At 35.3% G+C, this 12,717-nt stretch overlaps 1 protein-coding gene across 2 annotated transcripts in view; it reads left to right on the top strand.

Annotated features, from left to right (window-relative positions):
* Window positions 1–12,717, top strand: part of PSMD1 (proteasome 26S subunit, non-ATPase 1) — a 108,031-nt gene that overhangs the window by 11,281 nt on the left and 84,033 nt on the right. For both annotated transcript variants that reach the window (XM_036857368.1, XM_036857369.1), the window contains 9 exons: window positions 407–550; window positions 2,687–2,913; window positions 5,416–5,476; window positions 6,534–6,662; window positions 7,819–7,907; window positions 8,382–8,460; window positions 8,960–9,133; window positions 11,003–11,114; window positions 11,666–11,862. In XM_036857368.1, coding sequence (XP_036713263.1) covers window positions 407–550; window positions 2,687–2,913; window positions 5,416–5,476; window positions 6,534–6,662; window positions 7,819–7,907; window positions 8,382–8,460; window positions 8,960–9,133; window positions 11,003–11,114; window positions 11,666–11,862 — 1,212 coding nt within the window. The remainder of the gene's footprint in view (window positions 1–406; window positions 551–2,686; window positions 2,914–5,415; window positions 5,477–6,533; window positions 6,663–7,818; window positions 7,908–8,381; window positions 8,461–8,959; window positions 9,134–11,002; window positions 11,115–11,665; window positions 11,863–12,717) is intronic.

A 12,717-nucleotide genomic window follows, 5' to 3' on the forward strand; every position in this document is an offset into this window, starting at 1 on the left:
GCCAGTGAGTATAGGCGGTAAGTCATGAGGATTAGCAAGACTAGAGGCAGATACAATTGAAAAGCATAGCCACTTGGTATATGTACAGCTGTATAGATCATTTTATAATAATTAACAGCACCACCACAGTTATAGTATACTATGGTCATATAGTCATGATCCTGGATGATCACTAAATATTTAATTGTTTTCACCTATTTTTTTTTCATGAAGACAGGGAAATAGGTAATTTTCTTTTAAGATTTTCATCTAAAATGGTTAAAAATTTTAAGTTTTATTGTTTAAGTAGCAAATAAATCTTTAGCTGCCTAGAATGGCTAAAGAATATCGATTAAAATAATTTGATTTCTAAATAAACATGCTTCAGTAACCAGATAATCATGTCTCTTCAAATTATCTTTTTCAGAATGATGTCCCAGGAATGCTGGCTTATAGCCTCAAGCTCTGCATGTCTTTAATGCAGAATAAACAGTTTCGGAATAAAGTACTGAGAGTTCTAGTTAAAATCTACATGAACTTGGAGAAACCTGATTTCATCAATGTTTGTCAGGTAATAACATTGCATTACTTTACACTGTACTGCTGGGCCGTGCCTCACTACATTACATTATATAACATCACATCACTGTAATTTCATACATGTATCTCAATTGATCTTTACAACAGCCTTGTGAGATACTTTATGCGTTTATATTCCATTTTACTGATAAGAAACAATCTCTCAAAACTAAAAAGCTGTTTTGTTATAATGTGTTATTTCTATGTATTCTTTTTTTCATTTTGAAAATAATCCAAGCATTTAAGGAAATTTTTGAAAATGAGGTTAAAAAAAAAAAAGGTAGAAGAAAAGATAAAAACGGTACCTATGTTATGTCATTCTAAAAAGAATTTAAGCTATAAAAATTATCTTTGGTTTCATTCCCCGAACACCAGCCAAGACCTTTGGGTATATTTTCTTTATCTCTTTTCATGTATGGACTTGCTTGCACACTTTAAAAAACATTAAGACAGTATAGAAAATGTATAAGATGAAAAGTGTATCTTTCCCTTTCCATTGGCCTTTTCCCAATTAAAAGATTCATAAATGTTTTTCTTCCACCTACTAGCACATGTGGAGCTACCTCATTCTTTTCAATGGCTAGATTGTGTTTTATTGACAAATTTTTGTATTCTGCTTAGAGCACAGCATTTTATCACACATTTGGTTTGTTATTTTTTCATTATAATGTGTTCTCAATATGTGTTTCTATCCTCTATACATATTTAAAATTTAGATTATTACATCCTTTTTTTGAATGCTTTTTTAAAAAATTGAGTATAGTTGATTTACAATATTATGTTAGTTTTAGATGTACAGCAAAGTGATTCAGGTTTTTATTTTTTTTCCAAATTATTTTCCGTTATAGGTTATTACAAGATACTGAATATAGTTCTCTGTGCTGTACAGTAAATCCTTGTTGCTTATCTGTTTTATATATAGTTTTTGATGCTTTTTAAACCAAGTGTGAAACACAGAAAAAGCTGGAAGAAAAATATCCACCTTTATATCACCTGAAGTCTACCTAACATTTTAGTATATTTCCTTTCACTTTTCTCTGTATAGGTTTCTGGAGTTTTGTTTGCTTCTAAATAGTTTTTAATAGTTTTTAAAATAGTTTTTAAAAACTTACATGAAAAACAGTAGTCCTCTGCCTTCTTCCTCTGTGTATTGCAGTTTTATTCCTCAGAAGTAATTTTATTTCTTTTAGCTATTTTATTCCTTGTCCCTGTAAAAATTTTTTTAAATTTATTTTACATTTTTAAAATACATTTTTGAACAGATAATATTACATTCACATGATTCAAAATTCATGAAGAATCAAAGGATATACAGTAAAAAGTCTTCTTGACACTTCTTTCCTTTGGCTCCCAATTTCCCTTCCTTGGAAGCAAACAGTATCAATTATATATTTCCTTCAATTTAACATTTTTTCATGTTTTAATGTTTCACAAATTCTTATACAAACTCTTTCTTGATTGTGCAGTAGTCATTCAGTGGATATACTTTGCCTTTCTTAACCAGTCTCCTGGTATTGGTCATTTATTTTGTTTCCATAATTTCCTATACTTAATTTATAATAACTTTGGTTAATGTGTTCATTTTGAAATTGAGTTATTTGCTGCTTAAGGGAACAAGAAAATTTTAATTGAATTCTTAAAAGAAAAATCCTAAATTTATTGGGTGGTTTTTGTTAAAACATGTGGCAAATCCTAAGAGTAGTAAGAGAAATGCTTCAAAACGGTCATTTTAAAATGTGCCTCTTGTCCTGGCCCAGCACAATACAATGTGTTAAATGAATGAACGACTCCTACAATTTATGGTAAAGCAGAAAATAAGTTACAGAGCACTTGATAGTGATTTATGGATAAGATTTAAAGAAGCCAAGATTCATTCACCAACCGGTTATTGAATATTGCTAATTGCCAGGCACAGTGTTAGGAGCTGTGAATATAAGTTGTATGGATTTTCTTATGGAAGGCAGATTCCATTTTCAGGAAAACTTTGGTGCCAGGATCAGAACTAGAATGCTAGACTAGATAGTCTGCCCCAGTTTGCCTTTACTTATATTTGTTGACTATCACTCTCTAAGTATCTTGTAGACAAAGTTTTCAATTATTATGTAATTGTTCTTTATCTGCATTTCAGTGCTTAATTTTCTTAGATGATCCTCAGGCCGTGAGTGATATCTTAGAAAAATTGGTAAAGGAAGACAACCTCCTGATGGCTTATCAGATTTGTTTTGATTTGTATGAAAGCGCTAGCCAGCAGTTTTTGTCATCTGTAATCCAGAATCTTCGAACTGTTGGCACCCCTATTGCTTCTGTGCCTGGATCCACCAATACGGGTACTGTTCCAGGATCAGAGAAAGACAGGTATAAGTATCTTTTTCTGTATCAGAACGAATTCAACAATCTTTATTTCATTTTGAGAATAGATATTTATAGACAACATAATCTAAGAATAAATTTCACCATTAGCTTTCATAGATTAGCCTCTTACTAAAGCTATTGCTCTGTTTTGCACTCTGCTGCATACATTAAGGAAAACCAGAGAAATGGACCCTTCTGGAAAGAAATGGAAGTGGTTGTCTGATGGGGAGGGTGCCTGCCAGACAGCATGTGTGCTATCTAATCAAGTAAATTAAAAATCTCAGGGCTTCCCTGGTGGTGCAGTGGTTAGGAATCCACCTCCCAATGCAGGGAACATGGGTACGAGCCCTGGTCTGGGAATATCCCACATGCCGCGGAGCAACTGAGCTTGTGCGCCACAGCTACTGAGCCTGCACTCTAGAGCCCGCGAGCCGCAACTACTGAAGCCCGTTGCGCCTACAGCCCCTGCTCCGCAACGGGAGAGGCCGCCACAGTGAGAAGCCCGCGCACCACAGCGAGGAGTGGCCCCTGCTCGCTGCAGCTAGAGGAAGCCCGCACATGGCAACAAAGACGCAACGCAGTCAAAAATAAATAAATTTTTAAAAAAATCTCGGATGGGGTAGGTTGGGCTAGATTTTAGGCATTTGGGTTAGATATTTGTACAGTTAGAAACATTCTCAGCTTTTTTTTTTTTTTTTTTTTTTTTTAAACAAGGATGTTTCCTCTCACTAGTCCTTTTTTTCTTCTTTTTTTAATTTCTTTATTTTTATTATTTTCGGTTGTGTTGGGTCTTCGTTACTGTGCCCGGGCTTTCTCTAGTTGCAGCCAGCAGGGGCTTCTCACTGCAGTGCTTCCTCTTGTTGCGGAGCATGGGCTCTAGGCGCGCGGGCTCAGTAGTTGTGGCTCACGGGCTCTAGAGCACAGGCTCAGTAGTTGTGGCACACGGCCTTAGTTGCTCCGCAGCATGTGGGATCTTCCCGGACCAGGGCTCGAACCCGTGTCCCCTGCATTGGCAGGCGGATTCTTAACCACTGGACCACTAGGGAAGTCCCCATTCTCAGCTTTTTTAACGCTTTTATTAGAACTAATAAAAATTACTGTAAGTCAGTAATCTTGTAATCTTCATTTATTTAGGTTTTCTTTCATTTCTCGCAACAGTGTTTTTGTAGATTTTAGTACAGGAGTTTTGTACATTTTTCCCTAGATTTATTCCTAAGTATATTAGGTCTTTCAGTGCTGCTGTAAGTGGTACGTTTAAATTTCAATTTCCAATTGTTTGTTGCTAATATGTAGAATTACAATTGATTTTTCTGTATTAATGTTGAATCCCACAACCTTGCTTTAGTCACTTATTAGGTCTAGTAAATTTTTTTTATAGATCCCTTTATAGAATTTTCTACATAGGAATCATGTCATCTGTGAACAGAGACAATTTTACTTCTTCCTTTATAACTTTCATATCTTTTCCCCCCTTATTTTTTTCTGCATTGGTTAGGAAATCCAAACATTCTTCCTTTGTTCCTAATCATGGGGTAATAGCATTTAATTTATTTCTTTTTGATTTTAAAATTTTCTTTCTCCTTACCCTCTCCTTTTCTTGTGTTGTGTTTATTTGCTTTCATGTTCTTTCTGAGCTGATCTTAATTTCTGAAGTAATTATCCTTCTTCTTCCATTCCCAGTTTTTCCCTAGTTATATTATTTCATTTCTGATATATAATATTCTTTTGTATCTTGTAAAAGTTTTCTTCATATCTTTGACCTCTTTTCAAATAATTTTTTCTTATAATAGTGAATGGGATTTTACTTTGATCCTTTTTTGTGGTTTATCTTTACTGAAATTAGTTTTCCTAAATATTTACAAAGGAGGCTTGTTTAGGATAGTTTTTCTAATTTCCCTGTTCTCTAGAACTTCCTCTTTTATTGTGTTTGTGGAGTTTTAAACAAAATGGTGTCTTATGTTCTGAGATCTCCTGGCTCTGTTTCCTTTCTCACTTTTATTTCAGCCTTCTTTTTCCCTCATTTCTGCCGTCTTAATTTGGATTCTGTGCCCAGCATTTTCTCCTCAGTGTAGTGCTTTGACCTAGAAGAGGGTGTTGGCTGGTTCGTTTAAGAGTTGTTGAGGCTCCAGCTGCTTTGCTTCAGACTGGTCTTTGTGGCTCGTGGTGGTGTATCTTCACCTGACCGTGTTTTGGGAATCTGGGAGATACTTTGTCACCTGGTTTTGTTGTCCATATATTTTGCTAACCTAGTTAGTTGCTTTGCGTGTTTTTATGAATTTATTTGGTGGAAATTCAGTAACTGGGTTGCCTCCATCTTATTTTACAATCTTTTTTGTTTCCTAATGGCAGTACTTAAGAAGTAATTAACTGTTTTTTCCTTGCAAAATATTTAATTTGGACATGGTTCAGACCTTCAATTTGATTAAAAGAAAAAAAAAAGCCACCCACACATACTATTCAGAAAATATTTATCACATTAGTAACTATTGGTTCTCTTCTTTTTAGTGACTCAATGGAAACAGAAGAAAAGACAGGTAGTGTACTTGTAGGAAAGACACCAGAAGCGGTAAGTGTGCTTTTTGAAGTTGAGGTTGCCATTTAAACATATATTTCCACACTATACTGTCAATTATTTAAAAGTGTTTCATACCTGCTTTTATGGAGGTTTATTATTAAGTTTGATACCAAAGTTATTTTATAAAAATGGATTTTCTATAAAAAGTAAAATTTTAAAGATTCATCCCAGGGAATTCCCTGGTGGTCCAGTGGTTAGGACTCGGCGCTTTCACTGCTGACAGGCCTGGGTTCAATCCTTGGTGAGGGAACTAAGATCCCACAAGCCACACAGCACGGCCAAAAAAGAAAAAAGATCAATCCCAGAAAGCACTTGACTTAGAAGAAATCAAATCCTCAGATCCTTATCAAAGAATGAACTCTGTCCAGAATAACTCTGAATTACCTGTCACAGGGTGAGAAAAAAAGTATGGCTTCTAACAAATAAATGGCAACTTATCATAGAGGGGGAGGGGGTAGTTTAGTTGTCTTTATTTTTAGTATTCATGGTGTGTGGAAGAGTGGGGCAAGGATTAGAGCAGTGGTCTGTTGGATGTAACTGTTTCCTCCATCAGGATTTTTGGTTTCTGGTTATCAGGTGTATAAATTTCAACTCTTCTTTCACATGGTTGGAGAGTTGTGTTGATGGCTTGGTAGTTCATGAGATCATATATATGTGTTGGTTAAAGGTGCTTTTTCTCAATTTGGAGGAGGGAGTTTCTCACCTAAACTATAAGTTGGCTGTGTATAAAATAGTTCTCCTTGCATATCACCAGTAATTAGTTACTCTTTTACAGTTTTTTTTAATATTAAAATATTTTATATTGGAAGCGAGTTTGGAATGAATAGCATTCTTCCATCAAGCTGGTATCATATCTCAATGGCATCTAATAAAGAAATAAATTACTCTTTCTCTCAAATAAATGATACATGAGTTTTCTAGATCCTACTGTTAAAATACGGGTTTTGTTGTGTGTATGACTGAATTTCACTGGTTTAGGGCTGTTAAAATAAAGTTAGCTTACTGTATTTCAGTAATACAATAATTTTCATTCTTGTTTGTTTGGCAGAGTCCAGAGCCCAAGGACCAGACTTTGAAAATGATTAAAATTCTAAGTGGTGAAATGGCTATTGAGTTACATCTGCAGTTTTTAATACGAAACAATAACACAGATCTCATGATTCTAAAAAACACAAAGGTAGGAAATTCATCTGTAATGGAGGCCTTTTTCTTATATTTATTTCTTTCTTTAATAAGTACTTATATTTATTTCCTATTGAATAATTTGTTGCATTTTATTCCTGATCAAGGAAATAAGTATTTAAAAAAAAATAACCATGGGAGAAATGCTTGATCTTGTTGAAGAAGAAAGGGAATTAATATTGATTGAGCTCCTGTTTTTTGTGCTAGTCTCTCATTGGGAAGTTTAGTGGCTTTTTTTTTTTTTTTTTTTTTTCAGTCCCACTTTTTAAAGTTAGCTTTTATTTGAATGTATACATGTGGCATTTGGACAAATACCACAATCAGAACATTAATACAGGTTATTTGTGTGTTTGTTTTTCCCACTGAACTGCAAACTCCTTGAGAATAGGGGTTCTTACCTTGATATTGTAACCTTTGTTGAGATACTGATCGTAACAATTATTAATTTTTGAACAGATTATCTATTCATCTGGTTCAAAAAATGTTTTTATATAAAAAGATACATAGTACAAAAAATCTTCCTGCCTTGCCTGTGTTATTTACCCAGTATCCTTTCCCAAAGTCATTTATTCATTTTTTATTGTCATATGCTATTCCATTACTAAGCAGTTGTTTGATTGAGGCATATGTAATCATGCTTCTCCAGACTTTCAAAATAATTTTTACAGATGGCAAAAAGAATAATATAATTTGCATTTATGGCAATTTTCTGATGTTTATCTTTATAACGCAGTCTCATTAAAAATAAACACAATAACTTTGGTGATTGCCAGAGTTACAGTGCCAGAAGAGGTGCAGCATTGCTCGTCAGGTTACCCCAATACTTTGGAGACCTTGAGCTAGATACTGAAGAGAAATGGCAAACTATTCAGAAACCCAAAATTAGAAAATCTGCTGCGTAAATTCCTACCTAAAATCTACTACTGACCTCAAGTTAAGACCACAAATAAAACTTTGTTTGGCTTGCTTGTTTTTTATAAGCTAGCTATTTAATGTTTATAAAAGAAATATCCAAGATTCGTATGTTAAATACCAGTTCAGTTTATTCATGTTTTCACCACAAAACAGGGCCTCTTACTGTGTGTTCACGTGCAAGCTTGCGTTTGTATGAATACTTTGCTAATATTAAAAATCTATATTTGTTTTTGTAGGATGCAGTAAGGAACTCTGTGTGTCACACAGCAACTGTTATAGCAAACTCTTTTATGCACTGTGGGACTACCAGTGACCAGTTTCTTAGGTAAATATGCTTGTAGGTTCCCACTTCGGTTTAAAATTGTCTTTGACAGAGACTGTTGACGTTGTCACATGGATGTGGGGAACTTTCCCTGCCTGACAGTCCTGAATTTTAAATTCTACTTTTCTATTTTATAAAATTTTTTTAATTGCATATGCCTACTTGTTTTCAGGTAAAATTAATTTTCTTTATTAGTTGCCTTGAATATAGTTTTTTGAATGAAATACATTAAGCTTAGAAATTTGATACAGTTTTGCTTTTGTTCATAGTGGAATTACATGTCATGCATTTTTAAAAAGTCCTCAAAATATTAAGAACAACTTAGGAGGTAAAATGGAATCATCAGTAACTTGAGATCCATAAAGTAAAATGATTTGTAACAGTTCAAGGTGAACATTTTAATGCTTTGACGTTAGCGTTATAAAAAGCTTTATGGAATTCATTTCAGTAGTGTTGCTGAATTTCCTTTTCTTACAGAGATAACTTGGAATGGTTAGCCAGAGCCACTAACTGGGCAAAATTTACAGCCACGGCCAGTTTGGGTGTAATTCATAAGGTAATATATACCGATCACTGTGAGCAGGCATCAGAACAGAAGCAATTTTCCTGGAGTTCAGAAAAAAACTAAAGTTTACTATAATTCATTGACAGGTACATTTTGTTAAATTGGATCAGTCCTCATACAGGGAAGGATAAAGTAAAGAAGAAATGTGTGTTTGTTTTTTTTAAAAAAAGTGGAAATCTTTTTCCTGTGAAGACTAGCTAAGATGTTTCTCAGAATGAATTGAAATAAGTTATTTGCATTGTCTAAGATGAATTTGGGGAACTGTTATAAAACAAGGAGGGAATGGGAATTGCAGCATTTGTTTCTAACCAGGATGTGACTGGGTCATATAAAGGCTGTCTTCTTATGTGAGTGATAAGGAGTGATTGCTTAGGAGAGAGCCCCACTTCCCCCTTCACTCTGGAGAAAAAGCAATAATCGTAGAAAATGTTACATCTTCTTTTCTCTAACTTTCTTTTACTGACACCTTTGTGGTGGCTCAAATTTACAGGGTCATGAGAAGGAAGCATTACAGTTAATGGCAACATATCTTCCCAAGGACACCTCTCCAGGATCAGCCTATCAGGAAGGTGGAGGTCTCTATGCACTAGGTCTCATTCATGCCAATCATGGTGGTGATATAATTGACTATCTGCTTAACCAGCTTAAGAATGCCAGCAATGATGTAAGTATTAGAATGGAAAAATAAATTCCCATTACTTAAGAGTCCAGGGACACATTATATTTGCCGAATTATTTTAGTGAATAGAAATTTTGTAGGATTCCCAAACCAGTACTGTTCTCATTGAATCTTTCTTTCTTTATTTGGTTGTGTGGGTCTTAGTTGTGGCAGGCGGGCTCCTTAGTTGTGGCTTGTGGGCTCCTTAGTTATGGCTGGCCAGCTCCTTACTTGCAGCATATGGGCTCCTCAGTTGTGGCATACAAACTCTTAGTTGTGGCATGCATGTGGGATCTAGTTCCCTGACCAGGGATCGAACCCGGGCCCCCTGCATTGGGAGCATGGAGTCTTAACCACTGCACCACCAGGGAAGTCCCTAGAATCTTTTCATTTGAAGGTAGTTTCCTCTCCTTCTCCATAAGCTAAAATTGTGCTTCTCAGTCCTTTAAACCTTGTGTGTGAGGAGCAAAATAAAGTACCAGATATTTATATTGATAAAATATGTGCTGTATTCCCACACTTCAGAGTCTTATTATGTTATATAAGTGACTTTAGTGATCATTTAGCCTAATTCTATTATTTTTCAGGAAACTAAAGCCCAAAGAAATTGCATGTACTCTTCTGGGAATCAGAATTCTTGCTTGTTTGATCTTTGATGACTTTTAAAATGTAACTCTTTTGGAAAAACTTACTAAGCAGCCCTGTTCTTTTTTTAAGGAACCTTGACACATAGGATTTTAGACTTTAACTTTTATGTTAGTCTCTTTTAGAAAGCTATTGGGAGAGTAGCTAAGTGAGCCAGAAAATTCTGTCCTACTTCAGTGAAAAGACTGAGGCCAGTAGGAGGGCCTTTCTCAGCTAATAAGCTCCCTATCCACAAATCATATAGTTTATACATATCTCTACCTCATTTCCTCTGTTGGTCTCAGGTAAAAATTTTCTTGTCAGATAAAACTTTTTGGTTACCAGCAGTAAAACCCTCTGCTTAAACAAGGAGTTTATTGGAAGTAGCTTATTTAATTAAAGGAAAGGCTGATGAACCAGTTCTCACAAAGGTTAAGGGCAGGGCAGTTCTGGGAATCTAGATAACAGGAACTAATGGGATCATCTCTTCAGGGCACTGCTGTCAGGGTGAATGAACTTGAAATGTTTTTGGTCCTTGGGTCATTCCACCTAAGAAAGATTAAAATTCCGGAGGAGCATCTGATTGGCCTGTCTTGGGTCACAGGCCCACACTTCCGCTAGGGGAAGATGGGAGCTTATTTTAAGTGATGGTCCCACCAAGACTCGAACCAGTGGGGAGGAATATTCCCCAAGCAGGAATGGGGTGCTGTCACCAATAAGAGGATACTGTACATTCAAAAGTAACAGATCACCACAAAAGTGTTCCTCAAATAAAGACTAACTTTTGGTCTTGACACCATTTTCTCCCACTTTCTTCATAACCATGAAGTTATGAAGAAACTTTTTTCTCCTCTATCTTCAGTTTCCTTCTGTGCTGCCTCCTTCAGTCCACAAGCATCTTCAGGTCTCACCTATCCTAAAAAAACCTTTCCTCACCACTTGCTTCTCCCTTTTAGTTGTTGTCATCTTTCTCCTCCCCTTCTCATGTAAATTTATTAAAAGAGAGCTGTACTGTCTCCACTTTCATTTTTTTCATTTCCTTCTCAACTCACTATTATTTTGCATCAGCAAGCAGCATTCTTTTGAAACTGAAATTGGTGAGGTTACCACTGGCCCTCTGTATCCTTTGATCATACTTCCTAGGCCAGCTGCTTTCCATGCCTAATATCACAATGTGTTTTGAAATTTGAATGAAAGCTTGGATTTTAAGTGCAGTGTACCAAATAAATGGAGCCCATCCTTTTTCTTTAGATTGTTCGACATGGTGGCAGTCTGGGCCTTGGTTTGGCTGCCATGGGGACTGCACGCCAGGATGTGTATGATTTGCTAAAAACAAACCTTTATCAGGATGATGCTGTGACAGGTAAGTGATTCTTTCCAAAGATGACAAACTCTAGGATTAATTAATGTAACTGTAATATTTGTTTTCTACCTATATTTTGTGGTCTCTTAAAAATCTAATAGATTTCTCTATTTGCCCCATTTATCAAACTCATCTTATAAAAATATGTTTTGTGATATATAGGCTTTTTAAAATGGTATATCTTGTGTGTATGTCTGTATAACTGACTTTTGTAAATAGAAGTTTATTAGAGTGATCTGCTTGTATCCTGGGGCTGTCTATACTGCTTGGTGATAATGTAGAAAAAATATTGCCATAATGTCTCCTTTGAAATCACTGTAGGATTTGGTAGTGTATCCTATCAAGATTTAAAAGGAAAATAGCTGTAAATATATGGATGTACTTCCACATAAACTATTCTTCTTTATATCTGATGACTTGAAAAAAGGCTCTCAGAAGCTAATGGTTGTTTTGATAGTTGATGCTAATAGTTAGCACTTCCAATAGGATATGTTTTATTTACTTTACATACATGACTCTTATTCTTTAATGTTTTGCTTTTCACTCACTAGGGGAAGCAGCTGGCCTGGCCCTAGGTTTGGTTATGTTGGGCTCTAAAAATGCCCAGGCTATTGAGGACATGGTTGGCTATGCACAGGAAACTCAACATGAGAAGATTCTACGTGGTCTTGCAGTTGGCATAGCATTAGTGATGTACGGGAGGATGGAAGAGGCTGATGCTCTCATTGAATCTCTCTGCCGTGATAAGGTGAGATCACATATTATTCATCCCTTTTTCCCTGCATTTCCTCACCCTCTGGTTATTATATCCAGCATTTACAGAAACACTTAACCTTTACTGGAAATTATCTCTATTCCTATCAGAAATCTTAGGCACATTTGTTGATAAAACTTCTCAAAAGATATATAAAGCCTAATAGAATTTAGGAAAGAAAAACACTGATTAAAAGTGGTGAGTAGGGCTAATTTGAGAATTTTAAATTTAATCAAGATTTCAGTGATTTTCAAATAAGCAGATTTAGAAAAGTTCTTTAGAAATATATGTTGATTTCTTTTAGAAATAATGTTTTGGGGATGATTTCATAATCATTTAATAAGATATAAAGTTTACTTCATTGTTTTTTCATCAAAAAGCAGTGCCAATCCCTATACTTATTTATTTGGGTGAGATTTTTTTCCTTTGCCTTTTGTTTTGTTTTTACAGTGGTATTGTATATGGTAGGTAGTCAGTGGTAAACGGTACTGTCCTCTGTAGTCTGATAAAAACATCCACTGCTATAGTTTATTGATAAAACTACTAATTATTTTGCTCAACTGTCAGACTCCGTATCTCTTCCACTCAATGCTCAGTGCCCAAGAATTAAGTGGTAAGGTGAAAGCAAGTTAGAATGTAGAATTAGAAGCAAGCTTCTTTGTTGTTTGACAAATGGAAGTTGAGAATCATAGGGCAGTGAGTGTTGGTATTGGGCTTGAGTTTATACTTTCTAAAAAGTGTGAGGCAGCATAGGCATGTTGCACAGAATATTGGGAATTAAAAGCAGTTAACTACTACCATATTAGAGTCTTTTAATTCTCCGTTTGTTTAGAGAACTGCCAACCACAA

Source organism: Balaenoptera musculus, chromosome 7 (genome assembly GCF_009873245.2).
Source record: "Balaenoptera musculus isolate JJ_BM4_2016_0621 chromosome 7, mBalMus1.pri.v3, whole genome shotgun sequence".
Classification (NCBI taxonomy): Eukaryota; Metazoa; Chordata; class Mammalia; order Artiodactyla; family Balaenopteridae; genus Balaenoptera; species Balaenoptera musculus.